This window comes from Oncorhynchus kisutch, linkage group LG9, assembly GCF_002021735.2.
Source record: "Oncorhynchus kisutch isolate 150728-3 linkage group LG9, Okis_V2, whole genome shotgun sequence".
NCBI lineage: Eukaryota > Metazoa > Chordata > Actinopteri > Salmoniformes > Salmonidae > Oncorhynchus > Oncorhynchus kisutch.
In genome coordinates, this window is record NC_034182.2 from 3,877,209 (window position 1) to 3,896,709 (window position 19,501).

Consider the following 19,501-nt stretch of genomic DNA (forward strand, 5'->3'; position numbering starts at 1 on the left):
TGAAAGGGAACACATTTAGACAAGTAAAAGCTCCAAAATACTTGATCTAAGCGGTTCTCTGTGTTGAGTATTGTGAAGATATGTCTGAAATTACGTGCTGTGAGGCGTCTGAAAAGTAATGCTGACCATTGAACGTGTTTTTGATTGTTCTTCATCACTGATGTTTGCACACCATACTGTATTTATGGTGGGATGCATGTTATATTAACATTTACATTGAGTAGAAAGAAGTATAATTGTTATAGGACGTACTATTACAAATATATCAGCGTGATCACAAGTGTGCCTTTGCTCTGGGACTGAGATTGTCACGTTGTCTGACATTAACTATATGAGTAAAAATAGAAGATTGTGAGTCTGAGATGATTGACTATAAGCCAAAGATATATAGTTAAAAAGTGTTATTTAATTCAATTCAACAGGTTACTGTTGAGCCCTGAAACCTCAATTTTTATTACAAAAACATTTGTTTTCTTCCTGGTCAAACGTGTGCTTGGCGACATGTCCATGTACCCGAGCCGTTAACTTGTGAGTGACAGGGTGTGGTGTGAACACTCGGAGCCGCTCTGGTAGATCCTGTAGGCGGAGGGAAGACACCGATCCAGATCATTCACACAGTGTTCAACTCTTTACTCTGACTCTGTTTAGCATCTTTTATTTATATGCTCTAGGTCTAAATAGAGACTCTCTCTCGTGTAATTTGTGTTGTAATTACAGTGTGGTTATCTCTATCGAAAGTAGGAATCTTTGTACAAATAGAACCAGGAAGAAGAGCGAGTCTAGACCAAAACAATCCATTTATCAAGTCGTAATCCAGATGGGACTGCTTTTTCCTAATTACGTTCCATGTACAGTGTATTCGGAAAATATTCAGACCCCTTGACGTTTTCCACATTTTGTTACGTTACAGCCTTATTCTAAAATGGATAAACAAATTCCCCTCATCAATCTACACACAATACCGCATAATGACAACGATCTAGTGTACAAAGCCATATGGAGAGCCATAAACATATACAATAATTTGTCTGGCGAGACTGTACTCTGTCCAGAAATACTGCTGCTTGCAAATTTATTGAAAAAATGAAATATTACATTTGAATAAGTATTCAGACCCTTTACTCAGTACTTTTTTGAAGCCCCTATGGCAGCAATTACAGCCTTGAGTCTTCTTGGGTATGACGCTAAAAACTTGTAGTGTGTATTTGGGCAGTTTCTCCCATTCTTCTCTGTAGATCCTTTCAAGCTCTGTTAGGTTGGACGGGGAGCGTCGCTGCACAGCTATTTTCGGGTCTCTCCAGATATGTTCGATCGGGTTCAAGTCCGGGCTCTGGCTGGGCCACTAAAGGACATTCAAAGACTTGTCCCAAAGCCACTCCTGCATTGTCTTGGCTGTGTGCTTAGGGTTGTTGTCCTGTTGAAGGTGAACCTTTGCCCCAGTCTGAGGTTCTGAGTGCTCTGGAGCAGGTTTTCATCAGGGATCTATGTTCCATTCATCTTTCCCTCGATCCTGACTAGTCCCCCAGTTCCTGCTACTGAAAAATATCCCCACAGCATGATGCTGCCACCACCATGCTTCACCGTAGGGATGGTGCCAGGTTTCCTCCATACGGGACGCTTGGCCTTCAGGCCAAAGAGTCCAATCTTGGTTTCAAATCAAAGTTTATTGGTCACATACACATGGTTAGCAGATGTCATTGCGAGTGTAGCGAAATGCTTATGGATCTAGATCCGACAGTGCAGCAATATCTAACAGGTAATAGCAACAATTCCACAACAAAATCTAATACACACAATCTAGTAAAGGAATGGGATAAGAATATAAAAATATATGGATGAGTAGTGACAGAGCGGCTAAGACACAAAAGATAGTGTAGGATACAGTATATACATATGATATGAGTAATGCGAGATATGTAAACATTCTTAAAGTGACTAGTGTTCTATTTATTAAAGTGGCCAATGATGTATATAGGCAGCCGCCTCTCTGTGCTAGTAATGGCTGTTTAACAATCTGATGACCTTGAGATAGAAGCTGTTTTTCAATATCTCGGTCCCAGCTTTGATGCACCTGTACTGACCTCGCCTTCTGGATGGAAGCAGGGTGAACAGGCAGGGACTCGGGTGGTTATTGTCCTTGATGATCTTTTTGACCTTCCTGTGACATTGGGTGTTGTAGGTGTTCTGGAAGGTAGGTAATTTGACCCTGGTGATGCATTGTGCGGACCGCACCACCCTCTGGAGAGTCCTGAGGTTGTGGGCGGTGCAGTTGCCGTACCAGGAGGTGATACAGCCCGACAGGATGCTCTCAATTGTGCACCTGTAAAAGTTAGTGAGGGTTTTCGATGACGAGCCACATTTTCTTCAGCCTCCTGAGATAGCGTGGTGAAGAAACAGCACTTCTTCTATCTGTGTGGGTGGACCATTTCAGTTTGTCTGTGGTATGTACACTGAGGAACTTAAAACGTTTCACTTTCTCCAATGCTGTCCCGTCGATGTGGATAAGGGGGTGCTCCCTTTGCTGTTTCCTGAAGTCCACGATCATCTCTTTTGTTTTGCTGACATTGAGTGAGAGGTTATTTTCCTGACACCACACTCCAAGGGGCCCTCACCTCCCTGTAGGCTGTCTCGTCATTGTTGGTAATCAAGCCTACTACTGTTGTGTCGTCTGCAAACTGGATGATTGAGTTGGAGGCGTGCATGGCCATTCAGTCATGGGTGAACAGGGAGTACAGGAGGGGGCTGAGAATGCACCCTTGTGGGACCCCAGTGTTGAGGATCAGCGGAGTAGAGATGTTTCCTACCTTCACCACCTGGGAGTGGCCTGTCAGGAAGTCCAGGACCCAATTACACAGGGTGGGGTTGAGACCAAGGTCTCAAGGTTAATGATGAGTTTGGAGGGTACTATGGTGTTGAATGCTGAGCTTTAGTCAATGAACAGCATTCTTACATAGGTATTCCTCTTGTCCAGATGGGATAGGGCAGTGTGATGGCGATTGCATCTTCTGTGGACCTATTGCCGCTGTAAGCAAATTGGAGTGGACTAGGGTGTCAGGTAGGGTAGAGGTGATATGATCCTTGACTAGTCTCTCAAAGCACTTCATGATGACAGAAGTGAATGCTACGGGGCTGTAGGCATTTAGTTCAGCTACCTTTCTAAGAAAGCAAACAGAAACAATGGTGGCCATCTAGAAGCATGTAGGGACAGCAGACTGGGTTAGGTATTGATTATGTCCGTAAATACACCAGCCAGCTGGTCTGCGCATGCCATGAGGACGTGGCTTGGGATATCATCTGGGCTGGATGCCTTGCGAGGGTTAACACGTTTAAATGTTTTACTCACGTCAGCCACGGAGAAGGAGAGCCCACAGTCTTTGGTAGCAGGCTGCGTCAGTGACAGGCACTGTATTATCCTCAAAGCGGGCAAAGAAGGTGTTTGTTTGTCTGGAAGCAAGGGGCTGGTTTTCTGTTTGTAATCCGTGATTGTCTGTAGACCCTGCCTCATAGGTCTCGTGTTTGAGCCATTGAATTGCAACTCCACTTTGTCTCTATACTGACACTTTGCTTGTTTGATTGCCTTACGGAGGGAATAACTACACCGTTTGTGTTCGGCCATATTCCCAGTCGCCTTGCCATGATTAAATGCGGTGGAACGTGCTTTCAGTTTAGCGCGAATTCTGCCATCAATCCACGGTTTCTGGTTAGGGAAGGTTTTAATTGTCACAGTGGGTACAACATCTCCCATACACTTCCTTAAACACGCTCACCGAGTCAGCGTATATGTCAATATTATTCTGAGGCTATCCGGAACATATCCCAGTCCACATGATCAAAGCCATCTTGAAGCGTGGAAACCGATTGGTCAGACCAGCTTTGGATAGACCTAAGAACGGACGCTTCCTGTTTTATTTTTTGCCTATAGGAAGGAAGCAACAAGCTTGAGTCATGGTCAGATTTGCCAAATAGAGTGCAGGGGAGGGCCTAGTATGCATTGCGGAAGTTAGAGTAGCAATAGTTGAGCGTGTAACTCACTCGTGTTCATCAGACCAGAGAATCTTGTTTCTCCTGGTCTGAGGGTCTTTAAGTGCCCTTTGGCAAATTCCAAGCGGGCTGACGTGTTCTTTACTGAGGAGTGGCTTCCGTCTGGCCACTCTACCATAAAGGCCTGCTTGGTGGAGTGCTGTGGAGATGGTTGTCCTTCTGGAAGTTTCTCCCATCTCCACAGAGGAACTCTGGAGCTCTGTCAGAGTGGTCATCAGGTTCTTGGGCACCTCCCTGACTAAGGCCCTTCTCCCCCGATTGCTCAGTTTGGCTGGGCGGCCAGCTCTAGGAATAGTCTTAGTGGTTCCATACTTCTTTCATTTAAGAATGATGGAGTGTTCTTGAGGACCTTCAATGCTGCAGACATTTGTTGGTACCCTTCCCAGATCTGTGCCTTGACACAATCCTGTCTCGGAGCTCTACAATTCCTTTGACCTCATGGCTTGGTTTTTAGACGGATGTGTGCCTTTCCAAATCACCTCCAATCAATTGAATTTACCACAGGTGGGCTCCAATTATTTTGTAAAAACATCTCAAGGATGATCAATGGAAACATGATGCACCTGAGTTCAATTTCAAGTCTCATAGCAAAGGGTCTGAATACTTATGTAAATAAGGTATTTTTTATTTAAAAAAATCTAAACCTGTATTCACTTGGCCATTGTGTGTAGATTGAGGAAAAATATTAATTTAATCAATTTTAGAATAAGTCTAACCTAACAAAAATGTGGAAATAGTCAAGGGGTCTGAATACTTTCCCAATGCACTGTAAACATGCTCAATTGTGTAAAGTTAATATTCCATTACAAAAGACAGCCTTGGGAATTGCTCTCATTCAGTAAAGACATTATGGCAGAGCCAGAAAATAAGATCTTAAAATGCCATCATACATTCATCGATTAGTAGTCTTTTAAAAGAGAGATGGGACATTAATTAGACAAAGGGCCAAGCAACACACAATAAACCCAATTATCATTATACCACTTCGGTAATGTATTGCTGTATTAATTCAAGTCCACCTCCTTTATGGAGACCAATTTAATTGTCATCGCCAGGATTCCTGGCAAGGCTTCGACAAGCAGCAGTATTTCTGGCCTGATTACAGTCTCGCCAGACAAATGAATGTTTATGGCTATCCACATGGCTTTGTACACTAGAACGTGGAGCATTGCTCCTTTATAAGGCTGTTATGTAAATCAATGGGGAGCTTGATTGTGTACGTGGAGCACTATCAGGCTGCCAGACATGCCTTAGGAGGTTATGGTCAGTTGTACTAGCTAGGTGCCAGGATTATTTGTAGGGATCTCCATGATATCACCTGACAGGTTATACAGTATGACCGTGGTAGATTTAAAGCAGGAGAGAAGTTCCAGTTGTATGTGTCTAATCCTGCTGAGGTGGCGTGTCATGGTAGGCCTGTGTCTTATCTCACAGTAATGACTCCTGGCCCTCAGCAGCAGTAGAGGCTCCCGTCTCCAGTGATGGTTTAAGCAGCTGTGAGGCTGACATCTCCAGTCCAGCGCAAGGGCTTCTCTCTCCTGGAACTCACCCCAGCTAGGGTGGGCTGGGATAGGGAGGGCCAAAGAGATCTTAGCCCTTCTGCACTTTTCCACATGCGTTCTAACTCCTCACACGCGGCCCCTCAAACGACGACCCAAGCCCGTCATGCAGGTTACATTTCAGCTGGGTGATATATGGTTCATCTGATCCCAGTGCCTCAACCTTTCCGTCAGCTGCATCCCAAATTGAAAGTTTCATAGATATCCCACCCTCATCTATAAGCCATGAGAATATAGATCTGTCTTTGTTTGGGTGCATTTTATTGTTTCCCCCATTTTTATTATTTTCTATTAAACCAAAATGAATACTCTGCGCATAATACATTGAGTGGCGTAGCCATGGGCAGAAGAGCCTGCAGTGAGAAGCTCCGTCTTTGGTTAGCAGTAAGATAATCTCTCTACAGGAGAAAGTCCCCTGGTAATACCTGTCTTTATCAATAATGGAACTCCTCTTGTCCAATAATGGAAGCAGAGTGAAGGCAGAGAGGAGATTCTCCCCCAGCTCTTTTGTGTAGATGAATCGCGTCCATAACAGGGAGCCATGTTAAAGGACACTGTAACTGATGGATTTAACTGTCATGTGACACTCGATCTCTCCTTTAACACGGATCCTTATTATTTATTGTTATTATTAGAACAGGAAGTAGACGCCATAGGACAGGAAGTAGACACCATAGGACAGGAATAGATAATGGAGGGCTGCAGCACTGCTAGTTTTAATCCTACCTTTCTAATCAGGAATTGTTTCAGACCTGGGAAACAAGATGAGTGAATTAATCAATTACTGGGATCTATTAACTACCGGGAAGAGAAGAAAATCAGTGGTGGTGTAGCTCTCGTGGACTGGATTTGAACATCCTTGCTGCATCTGTGGTACTGTAGTCTGACCAGTGATGCACCGCTCTCTCCCTTAGGTTATTTGGACAAGGTGTGGTTCCTGAGGCCCTGCTGTAATGAGGTGGCCGGAGGGGGTCGTGAAGACCCCGCCCTGGATAGGAGCCAGATCCACCCTCCTGGCTCTCTCTCTCCTCCTCACTTGTGTCTCCAGCTTCCTCCAGCCACTGCCAAGAGTCTTCCTCTCCTTCGAAGGTAAAGAAATGTCCTGTTTACTCCAATAGTGAATCCCTAAGCATCGGACAGACATGTCCTAAATCTAACCTTCTCCAGAACACCCGTAAAACATTACCTCAGGCTTAGTCTCATCCTGGTCTGCTGTGTTTCACCACAGCTGTGATGAACTTACAGAACACAATGAAGATATTAGTTTATGGTGTTAATGGGTAACATATGGTCAATAACAGATTGATGCCCATCCAGAGGATGTACAAACATCTTCGTCATTTTGAACTAACAAGAAAATACTATATAATGACCTTCTCTCCAATGTCTGAGATGAGGTCATCTCAGACATTCCCTTAGATGTTTGTGTTTGATTGACATTTAATCAGTGTTCTCTGCCAGATAGTGGTAGGGCGTCTCTAAACATTATAGTACCCATGCTGCTTAGTCCCTGTGGGACTTAACATTGTCATGTTCTTGGTTTGGGCCTGTGAGACCCTGAGATCGTGGTTCTGTTCCATGTCATTGAGGCGAGCCAGAGCCATACCTCTGTGAGATCGTACTGTACTGTGTCATGAATGACTGACTGCCATGGCTCCGCCTGGTCCTGGTTAAACGTTAAACACACACAGTGGGTGGAGGCACTGTTTCCTTTCACTGTGAGTGTTGTTACAGCCTCTTGGTTTGATTCTGTTTTATTTAATTTCCTTGACACTGATGATTGGATGAATTATTAACCCTCTGAACTAGGAAGGAGTTTGAGGGGGAGGAGGCCGGAGGGGTTGTTTCTTGTTTCTCTAGCTTTCAGGAACCAGCTACCCCTCATAAGTGGTGTAGCTGTACACTGGTGTTGATGTTGGACAGCAACTTCTGGGTATGTTTGATTATCTTTCAGTACCTCCAGGCTGATTTATTATGTCCAATCCAGGAAAGACTGTGGCTGTGCTATGTCTTTGTTGCACGTGTCTGTGTGGCGTCTGAGTGCTCAGACAGTGTGAAGAGGTGTTGTGGCTGTGACTCATTGTCTCTGGAAAGGCTGTGATTTGCTGTGGTCATCTTTTTCCTTGACTCCCGGCACCTTTCTCTTCCTCTCACTGGCTCTCATCCTCTTTCCTTCCCTGACTTTCTCTCTCCTCTCCCTCTCTTCTTCTCTCTGTGTTTCTCTGTGATTGTCTCGAGTGCTGTAGCCCAGCAGAGACAGGCAGCGAAACGCCCCACTCAGCAGGCTGTATACTCTTGTCTAGGGGATGTGTGGAGCATTGCGGGTGGCTTGGAAAAAGCCTGCTCGCTCACTGCAAACAGACCAAACCACTCAAATACCTGTGTGGCTTTTACATACAACCACGGTAGGCCTATTTACTCCTGCCCTGTTAAATGGCTGACCTCCAGGATTCATGGTCAACATGCTGGAAATGAATCTATCCCTGCTGCTGATCATGTGATTGGTTAATCCCTTTTCCATGTGTGGATTTGATTTGTCCCCATTTCCTGCTTTAGTTTGACATTTCACTCAGATACAGTAAAACCAAAGGGAACTATTATCAGTCAAAGTGGTTCTTGGTTGGGTAGCTCTGGTTTTGTGGCGGACCGGTAATAGCTTGATTTATTTTATTTTTTACATTTATTTATTTGAAAGTCAGGTGTGTGTATGTCACTTAGGATGATCTATGTAGGTGCTTCGCTGTGCTTTATTCCCATGGGACTCATTGGATTGAATTAGTGTGAAAACAGAAGCAGAGGGGATTTGGCAGTGACTGGAAGAACTTTTCAAGGTAAAGAAAGGAATGGAGATTTGATATTGAGCCAAGATTTCAGGTGTTGGTTAGCTTCCATGCTGTGATTTTTAGAGCTATTCTGTCCGGGATGTTAAGCACAGGGGAGTTGAGCTGAACTGATCTATGTTGGTGGAGCTGGAAATCCTTTTCTGTTGGGGCAGACAGGCTACATATTTCACCCTGCATTCAGTGGAGCTTCTGCCTGGGAGAGATCCAGATGTAGGGAGTTTGAGACTCCTCTGACCGAGGGAGAGGACTCTTCTCTCCAATAAACTCCAGTGTGGACGTCCACCACTGTGGGAATTATTTAGGGTGCATGGGCTCTCTCCAGTATCAGGGTGGGGAGAGGTGCAGGGCCCAGAGAGGGTAACAGGTGGGAGGTCCAGTCAGCAGCAAGTGTAAGGGTGTGTGTCAAAGGTTCTGCACTGGAGGCGAGATATACTGTAGTTCCCAAGAGTAAAGACTCTTTTATTACTACAGCCTAAACTGACTAAACCAAAAAAAGAGAAACTCTGGGAGGAGACTTGTGTCAGTACACAGTATCTCACTCTCTCTCTCCCTCCCTCAAGCTACCCATCTTTTCTTCCCTCTCCCTTGAAACTCTAGCCGAGGGTAAGGCAGGTTCACGTGGCTGAGTGAGCCAGCTCGCGTCTCCAGGAGAGGTTGCCGTCACTGACATTCCTGCTCCCTCACACTGCTTAATCTTGTCTTGGAGAAGCAAACGCAATGGCAACCAAAACACAATAATAAACAGTGAGAAACGCAGGCCCCAGAACGCAGCCCTACATAATAAACAGTGAGAAAAGCAGGCCCCAGAACGCAGTCCTATATAATAAACAGTGAGAAACGCAGGCCCCAGAACGCAGCCCTATATAATAAACAGTGAGAAACGCAGGCCCCAGAACGCAGCCCTACATAATAAACAGTGAGAAACGCAGGCCCCAGAACGCAGCCCTACATAATAAACAGTGAGAAACGCAGGCCCCAGAACGCAGCCCTATATAATAAACAGTGAGAAACGCAGGCCCCAGAACGCAGCCCTATATAATAAACAGTGAGAAACGCAGGCCCCAGAACGCAGCCCTACATAATAAACAGTGAGAAACGCAGGCCCCAGAACGCAGTCCTATATAATAAACAGTGAGAAACGCAGGCCCCAGAACGCAGTCCTATATAATAAACAGTGAGAAACGCAGGCCCCAGAACACAGTCCTATATAATAAACAGTGAGAAACGCAGGCCCCAGAACGCAGCCCTATATAATAAACAGTGAGAAATGCAGGCCCCAGAACGCAGTCCTATATAATAAACAGTGAGAAACGCAGGCCCCAGAACGCAGTCCTATATAATAAACAGTGAGAAACGCAGGCCCCAGAACGCAGTCCTATATAATAAACAGTGAGAAACGCAGGCCCCAGAACGCAGTCCTATATAATAAACAGTGAGAAACGCAGGCCCCAGAACGCAGCCCTATATAATAAACAGTGAGAAATGCAGGCCCCAGAACGCAGTCCTATATAATAAACAGTGAGAAACGCAGGCCCCAGAACGCAGTCCTATATAATAAACAGTGAGAAACGCAGGCCCCAGAACGCAGTCCTATATAATAAACAGTGAGAAACGCAGGCCCCAGAACGCAGTCCTATATAATAAACAGTGAGAAACGCAGGCCCCAGAACGCAGTCCTATATAATAAACAGTGAGAAACGCAGGCCCCAGAACGCAGTCCTATATAATAAACAGTGAGAAACGCAGGCCCCAGAACGCAGTCCTATATAATAAACAGTGAGAAACGCAGGCCCCAGAACGCAGTCCTATATAATAAACAGTGAGAAACGCAGGCCCCAGAACGCAGCCCTATATAATAAACAGTGAGAAACGCAGGCCCCAGAACGCAGTCCTATATAATAAACAGTGAGAAACGCAGGCCCCAGAACGCAGCCCTATATAATAAACAGTGAGAAATGCAGGCCCCAGAACGCAGCCCTATATAATAAACAGTGAGAAATGCAGGCCCCAGAACGCAGTCCTATATAATAAACAGTGAGAAACGCAGGCCCCAGAACGCAGTCCTATATAATAAACAGTGAGAAACGCAGGCCCCAGAACGCAGCCCTATATAATAAACAGTGAGAAATGCAGGCCCCAGAACGCAGCCCTATATAATAAACAGTGAGAAATGCAGGCCCCAGAACGCAGCCCTATATAATAAACAGTGAGAAATGCAGGCCCCAGAACGCAGTCCTATATAATAAACAGTGAGAAACGCAGGCCCCAGAACGCAGTCCTATATAATAAACAGTGAGAAACGCAGGCCCCAGAACGCAGCCCTATATAATAAACAGTGAGAAACGCAGGCCCCAGAACGCAGTCCTATATAATAAACAGTGAGAAACGCAGGCCCCAGAACGCAGCCCTATATAATAAACAGTGAGAAACGCAGGCCCCAGAACGCAGCCCTATATAATAAACAGTGAGAAACGCAGGCCCCAGAACGCAGCCCTATATAATAAACAGTGAGAAATGCAGGCCCCAGAACGCAGTCCTATATAATAAACAGTGAGAAACGCAGGCCCCAGAACGCAGTCCTATATAATAAACAGTGAGAAACGCAGGCCCCAGAACGCAGCCCTATATAATAAACAGTGAGAAATGCAGGCCCCAGAACGCAGCCCTATATAATAAACAGTGAGAAATGCAGGCCCCAGAACGCAGTCCTATATAATAAACAGTGAGAAATGCAGGCCCCAGAACGCAGCCCTACATAATAAACAGTGAGAAACGCAGGCCCCAGAACGCAGCCCTATATAATAAACAGTGAGAAACGCAGGCCCCAGAACGCAGCCCTATATAATAAACAGTGAGAAACGCAGGCCCCAGAACGCAGCCCTATATAATAAACAGTGAGAAACGCAGGCCCCAGAACGCAGTCCTATATAATAAACAGTGAGAAACGCAGGCCCCAGAACGCAGTCCTATATAATAAACAGTGAGAAACGCAGGCCCCAGAACGCAGTCCTATATAATAAACAGTGAGAAATGCAGGCCCCAGAACGCAGCCCTATATAATAAACAGTGAGAAATGCAGGCCCCAGAACGCAGCCCTATATAATAAACAGTGAGAAACGCAGGCCCCAGAACGCAGTCCTATATAATAAACAGTGAGAAATGCAGGCCCCAGAACGCAGTCCTATATAATAAACAGTGAGAAATGCAGGCCCCAGAACGCAGCCCTATATAATAAACAGTGAGAAACGCAGGCCCCAGAACGCAGCCCTACATAATAAACAGTGAGAAACGCAGGCCCCAGAACGCAGCCCTACATAATAAACAGTGAGAAACGCAGGCCCCAGAATGCAGCCCTATCTAATAAACAGTGAGAAACGCAGGCCCCAGAACGCAGCCCTATCTAATAAACAGTGAGAAACGCAGGCCCCAGAACGCAGCCCTATATAATAAACAGTGAGAAATGCAGGCCCCAGAACGCAGCCCTATATAATAAACAGTGAGAAACGCAGGCCCCAGAACGCAGTCCTATATAATAAACAGTGAGAAACGCAGGCCCCAGAACGCAGCCCTATATAATAAACAGTGAGAAATGCAGGCCCCAGAACGCAGCCCTACATAATAAACAGTGAGAAACGCAGGCCCCAGAACGCAGCCCTATATAATAAACAGTGAGAAATGCAGGCCCCAGAACGCAGCCCTATATAATAAACAGTGAGAAATGCAGGCCCCAGAACGCAGCCCTATATAATAAACAGTGAGAAATGCAGGCCCCAGAACGCAGCCCTATATAATAAACAGTGAGAAATGCAGGCCCCAGAACGCAGCCCTATATAATAAACAGTGAGAAATGCAGGCCCCAGAACGCAGCCCTACATAATAAACAGTGAGAAACGCAGGCCCCAGAACGCAGCCCTATATAATAAACAGTGAGAAATGCAGGCCCCAGAACGCAGCCCTATATAATAAACAGTGAGAAACGCAGGCCCCAGAACGCAGCCCTATATAATAAACAGTGAGAAACGCAGGCCCCAGAACGCAGCCCTATATAATAAACAGTGAGAAATGCAGGCCCCAGAACGCAGCCCTATATAATAAACAGTGAGAAACGCAGGCCCCAGAACGCAGCCCTATATAATAAACAGTGAGAAACGCAGGCCCCAGAACGCAGCCCTATATAATAAACAGTGAGAAATGCAGGCCCCAGAACGCAGCCCTATATAATAAACAGTGAGAAACGCAGGCCCCAGAATGCAGCCCTATCTAATAAACAGTGAGAAACGCAGGCCCCAGAACGCAGCCCTATCTAATAAACAGTGAGAAACGAAGGCCCCAGAACGCAGCCCTATATAATAAACAGTGAGAAATGCAGGCCCCAGAACGCAGCCCTACATAATAAGCAGTGAGAAACGCAGGCCCCAGAACGCAGCCCTATATAATAAACAGTGAGAAATGCAGGCCCCAGAACGCAGTCCTATATAATAAACAGTGAGAAACGCAGGCCCCAGAACGCAGCCCTACATAATAAACAGTGAGAAACGCAGGCCCCAGAACGCAGCCCTATATAATAAACAGTGAGAAATGCAGGCCCCAGAACGCAGCCCTATATAATAAACAGTGAGAAACGCAGGCCCCAGAACGCAGCCCTATATAATAAACAGTGAGAAACGCAGGCCCCAGAACGCAGCCCTATATAATAAACAGTGAGAAATGCAGGCCCCAGAACGCAGCCCTATATAATAAACAGTGAGAAACGCAGGCCCCAGAACGCAGCCCTACATAATAAACAGTGAGAAATGCAGGCCCCAGAACGCAGCCCTACATAATAAACAGTGAGAAATGCAGGCCCCAGAACGCAGCCCTATATAATAAACAGTGAGAAACGCAGGCCCCAGAACGCAGCCCTATATAATAAACAGTGAGAAATGCAGGCCCCAGAACGCAGCCCTATATAATAAACAGTGAGAAATGCAGGCCCCAGAACGCAGCCCTATATAATAAACAGTGAGAAACGCAGGCCCCAGAACGCAGCCCTATATAATAAACAGTGAGAAACGAAGGCCCCAGAACGCAGCCCTATATAATAAACAGTGAGAAATGCAGGCCCCAGAACGCAGTCCTATATAATAAACAGTGAGAAACGCAGGCCCCAGAACGCAGCCCTATATAATAAACAGTGAGAAATGCAGGCCCCAGAACGCAGCCCTATATAATAAACAGTGAGAAACGCAGGCCCCAGAACGCAGCCCTATATAATAAACAGTGAGAAATGCAGGCCCCAGAACGCAGCCCTATATAATAAACAGTGAGAAACGCAGGCCCCAGAATGCAGCCCTATCTAATAAACAGTGAGAAACGCAGGCCCCAGAACGCAGCCCTATCTAATAAACAGTGAGAAACGAAGGCCCCAGAACGCAGCCCTATATAATAAACAGTGAGAAATGCAGGCCCCAGAACGCAGCCCTACATAATAAGCAGTGAGAAACGCAGGCCCCAGAACGCAGCCCTATATAATAAACAGTGAGAAATGCAGGCCCCAGAACGCAGTCCTATATAATAAACAGTGAGAAACGCAGGCCCCAGAACGCAGCCCTACATAATAAACAGTGAGAAACGCAGGCCCCAGAACGCAGCCCTATATAATAAACAGTGAGAAATGCAGGCCCCAGAACGCAGCCCTATATAATAAACAGTGAGAAACGCAGGCCCCAGAACGCAGCCCTATATAATAAACAGTGAGAAACGCAGGCCCCAGAACGCAGCCCTATATAATAAACAGTGAGAAATGCAGGCCCCAGAACGCAGCCCTATATAATAAACAGTGAGAAATGCAGGCCCCAGAACGCAGCCCTATATAATAAACAGTGAGAAACGCAGGCCCCAGAACGCAGCCCTATATAATAAACAGTGAGAAATGCAGGCCCCAGAACGCAGCCCTATATAATAAACAGTGAGAAACGCAGGCCCCAGAATGCAGCCCTATCTAATAAACAGTGAGAAACGCAGGCCCCAGAACGCAGCCCTATCTAATAAACAGTGAGAAATGCAGGCCCCAGAACGCAGTCCTATATAATAAACAGTGAGAAATGCAGGCCCCAGAACGCAGTCCTATATAATAAACAGTGAGAAATGCAGGCCCCAGAACGCAGTCCTATATAATAAACAGTGAGAAACGCAGGCCCCAGAACGCAGTCCTATATAATAAACAGTGAGAAACGCAGGCCCCAGAACGCAGTCCTATATAATAAACAGTGAGAAACGCAGGCCCCAGAACGCAGTCCTATATAATAAACAGTGAGAAACGCAGGCCCCAGAACGCAGCCCTATATAATAAACAGTGAGAAACGCAGGCCCCAGAACGCAGCCCTATATAATAAACAGTGAGAAATGCAGGCCCCAGAACGCAGCCCTATATAATAAACAGTGAGAAATGCAGGCCCCAGAACGCAGCCCTATATAATAAACAGTGAGAAACGCAGGCCCCAGAACGCAGTCCTATATAATAAACAGTGAGAAACGCAGGCCCCAGAACGCAGCCCTATATAATAAACAGTGAGAAATGCAGGCCCCAGAACGCAGCCCTATATAATAAACAGTGAGAAATGCAGGCCCCAGAACGCAGCCCTATATAATAAACAGTGAGAAACGCAGGCCCCAGAACGCAGCCCTATATAATAAACAGTGAGAAATGCAGGCCCCAGAACGCAGCCCTATATAATAAACAGTGAGAAACGCAGGCCCCAGAATGCAGCCCTATCTAATAAACAGTGAGAAACGCAGGCCCCAGAACGCAGCCCTATCTAATAAACAGTGAGAAACGAAGGCCCCAGAACGCAGCCCTATATAATAAACAGTGAGAAATGCAGGCCCCAGAACGCAGCCCTACATAATAAGCAGTGAGAAACGCAGGCCCCAGAACGCAGCCCTATATAATAAACAGTGAGAAATGCAGGCCCCAGAACGCAGTCCTATATAATAAACAGTGAGAAACGCAGGCCCCAGAACGCAGCCCTACATAATAAACAGTGAGAAACGCAGGCCCCAGAACGCAGCCCTACATAATAAGCAGTGAGAAACGCAGGCCCCAGAACGCAGCCCTATATAATAAACAGTGAGAAATGCAGGCCCCAGAACGCAGCCCTATATAATAAACAGTGAGAAACGCAGGCCCCAGAACGCAGCCCTATATAATAAACAGTGAGAAATGCAGGCCCCAGAACGCAGTCCTATATAATAAACAGTGAGAAATGCAGGCCCCAGAACGCAGCCCTATATAATAAACAGTGAGAAATGCAGGCCCCAGAACGCAGCCCTATATAATAAACAGTGAGAAACGCAGGCCCCAGAACGCAGCCCTATATAATAAACAGTGAGAAACGCAGGCCCCAGAACGCAGCCCTACATAATAAGCAGTGAGAAACGCAGGCCCCAGAACGCAGCCCTACATAATAAGCAGTGAGAAACGCAGGCCCCAGAACGCAGTCCTATATAATAAACAGTGAGAAACGCAGGCCCCAGAACGCAGTCCTATATAATAAACAGTGAGAAATGCAGGCCCCAGAACGCAGTCCTATATAATAAACAGTGAGAAACGCAGGCCCCAGAACGCAGTCCTATATAATAAACAGTGAGAAACGCAGGCCCCAGAACGCAGTCCTATATAATAAACAGTGAGAAACGCAGGCCCCAGAACGCAGCCCTACATAATAAGCAGTGAGAAACGCAGGCCCCAGAACGCAGCCCTATATAATAAACAGTGAGAAACGCAGGCCCCAGAACGCAGTCCTATATAATAAACAGTGAGAAACGCAGGCCCCAGAACGCAGTCCTATATAATAAACAGTGAGAAATGCAGGCCCCAGAACGCAGCCCTACATAATAAACAGTGAGAAATGCAGGCCCCAGAACGCAGCCCTATATAATAAACAGTGAGAAACGCAGGCCCCAGAACGCAGCCCTATATAATAAACAGTGAGAAATGCAGGCCCCAGAACGCAGCCCTATATAATAAACAGTGAGAAACGCAGGCCCCAGAACGCAGCCCTATATAATAAACAGTGAGAAACGCAGGCCCCAGAACGCAGCCCTATATAATAAACAGTGAGAAATGCAGGCCCCAGAACGCAGCCCTATATAATAAACAGTGAGAAATGCAGGCCCCAGAACGCAGCCCTATATAATAAACAGTGAGAAACGCAGGCCCCAGAACGCAGCCCTATATAATAAACAGTGAGAAATGCAGGCCCCAGAACGCAGCCCTATATAATAAACAGTGAGAAACGCAGGCCCCAGAATGCAGCCCTATCTAATAAACAGTGAGAAACGCAGGCCCCAGAACGCAGCCCTATCTAATAAACAGTGAGAAATGCAGGCCCCAGAACGCAGTCCTATATAATAAACAGTGAGAAATGCAGGCCCCAGAACGCAGTCCTATATAATAAACTGTGAGAAATGCAGGCCCCAGAACGCAGTCCTATATAATAAACAGTGAGAAACGCAGGCCCCAGAACGCAGTCCTATATAATAAACAGTGAGAAACGCAGGCCCCAGAACGCAGTCCTATATAATAAACAGTGAGAAACGCAGGCCCCAGAACGCAGTCCTATATAATAAACAGTGAGAAACGCAGGCCCCAGAACGCAGCCCTATATAATAAACAGTGAGAAACGCAGGCCCCAGAACGCAGCCCTATATAATAAACAGTGAGAAATGCAGGCCCCAGAACGCAGCCCTATATAATAAACAGTGAGAAATGCAGGCCCCAGAACGCAGCCCTATATAATAAACAGTGAGAAACGCAGGCCCCAGAACGCAGTCCTATATAATAAACAGTGAGAAACGCAGGCCCCAGAACGCAGCCCTATATAATAAACAGTGAGAAATGCAGGCCCCAGAACGCAGCCCTATATAATAAACAGTGAGAAATGCAGGCCCCAGAACGCAGCCCTATATAATAAACAGTGAGAAATGCAGGCCCCAGAACGCAGCCCTATATAATAAACAGTGAGAAATGCAGGCCCCAGAACGCAGCCCTATATAATAAACAGTGAGAAATGCAGGCCCCAGAACGCAGCCCTATATAATAAACAGTGAGAAACGCAGGCCCCAGAACGCAGCCCTATATAATAAACAGTGAGAAACGCAGGCCCCAGAACGCAGCCCTACATAATAAACAGTGAGAAATGCAGGCCCCAGAACGCAGCCCTACATAATAAACAGTGAGAAATGCAGGCCCCAGAACGCAGCCCTACATAATAAACAGTGAGAAACGCAGGCCCCAGAACGCAGCCCTATATAATAAACAGTGAGAAATGCAGGCCCCAGAACGCAGCCCTATATAATAAACAGTGAGAAATGCAGGCCCCAGAACGCAGCCCTATATAATAAACAGTGAGAAATGCAGGCCCCAGAACGCAGCCCTATATAATAAACAGTGAGAAATGCAGGCCCCAGAACGCAGCCCTATATAATAAACAGTGAGAAATGCAGGCCCCAGAACGCAGCCCTATATAATAAACAGTGAGAAACGCAGGCCCCAGAACGCAGCCCTATATAATAAACAGTGAGAAACGCAGGCCCCAGAACGCAGCCCTACATAATAAACAGTGAGAAATGCAGGCCCCAGAACGCAGCCCTACATAATAAACAGTGAGAAATGCAGGCCCCAGAACGCAGCCCTATATAATAAACAGTGAGAAATGCAGGCCCCAGAACGCAGCCCTATATAATAAACAGTGAGAAATGCAGGCCCCAGAACGCAGCCCTATATAATAAACAGTGAGAAATGCAGGCCCCAGAACGCAGTCCTATATAATAAACAGTGAGAAACGCAGGCCCCAGAACGCAGCCCTATATAATAAACAGTGAGAAACGCAGGCCCCAGAACGCAGTCCTACATAATAAACAGTGAGAAACGCAGGCCCCAGAACGCAGCCCTATATAATAAACAGTGAGAAACGCAGGCCCCAGAACGCAGTCCTATATAATAAACAGTCAAATACGTTTCAGTAAAGCTGGAAACTAAATGAGGGGTTTCCTCTTCCTCAATTTTTAGCAAAAATCATTTTGGATTTAGTAGCATGATAAGAGATTGTATTTAAACTTTTGTTTTCAATCACTTATTTTCTCCAATATTTAGTCTAGCGACCCCTTTCATTTGACATATTCCAAAACACAAACTCCATCTGTCTCAGTGAAAGTTAAAATAATGAATAGCGGACCGCTCTGAAGTCTGTGTTTTGTCAACCATGGATAAAACAAGATAAGGGCCATATTTTCCCATGAATCATTAAAATGTGAGAATGGTACAAAGCCCAGGACTAAGGACTGAATAATAAACCACTAACAGTGAGGCTTCCTATAGCTTTCTCTGAGCAGGTGAGGTGTAGATTACACTGGGCTAGGTCAAATCCTAGGCCAGGATTCAGACAAACGCAGAGAAAATGTAATAAAATATTTGGCTGAATCGTGGGTTAGGATTACCTAGTCCCAGTCAGATTTACACCTCACCTGCTCAGAGAAAGCTTTTGGGATTTGGAGCCCTAGGCGTTGTGATTTGATGGCTACTACAAGTCAAGAACACTGCGATGTCAATAATCTGTGTTTATTTAAATCCCTGCCATAGACTATATGGAGAAATGTTAAAATTTCAACTAAGGTGGAAAATGAATCTGGGTCTGTTCCAGTGGTCATCTAGCATTGTCCTTTCTCAACCCGATTCAGTGACATAGGTGATATGCTTTTAATCAGAAACAGAATTCACTTTTCTGTCTTGGCTTTTTACTCCGCAAAATATACTTTCGAACATGAAGTTTCTGGATTTCATCCCGGTTTATTTGGCCAAATTGCTGAGCATAGAAGAAAACGTTCGATCATCAGTTTCTTGGTCAGAAAGATGGCTCATGCCATGTTGATACTTTGTTTGACCCAGGTGAAACATTTCACAACCTTTTTGTTAGGCTGCGTTCTGCACCTGCCAGTGAGTTTACAAGCCAATACGACAATGTTTTAGCCCTGATCTAATTGTTAGGAGGCCGTATTAACGAGTTGCCTGCCCAGGGC

General features: G+C 45.9%; 1 protein-coding gene across 2 annotated transcripts in view; it reads left to right on the forward strand.

The window, feature by feature from the left end:
* LOC109896615 (semaphorin-3C-like) overlaps positions 1-19,501 on the forward strand; it is a 55,551-nt gene that overhangs the window by 8,139 nt on the left and 27,911 nt on the right. For both annotated transcript variants that reach the window (XM_020490897.2, XM_031831548.1), the window contains exon 2: positions 6,515-6,689. In XM_020490897.2, coding sequence (XP_020346486.2) covers positions 6,554-6,689 — 136 coding nt within the window. In that variant the 5' untranslated portion in view covers positions 6,515-6,553. The remainder of the gene's footprint in view (positions 1-6,514; positions 6,690-19,501) is intronic.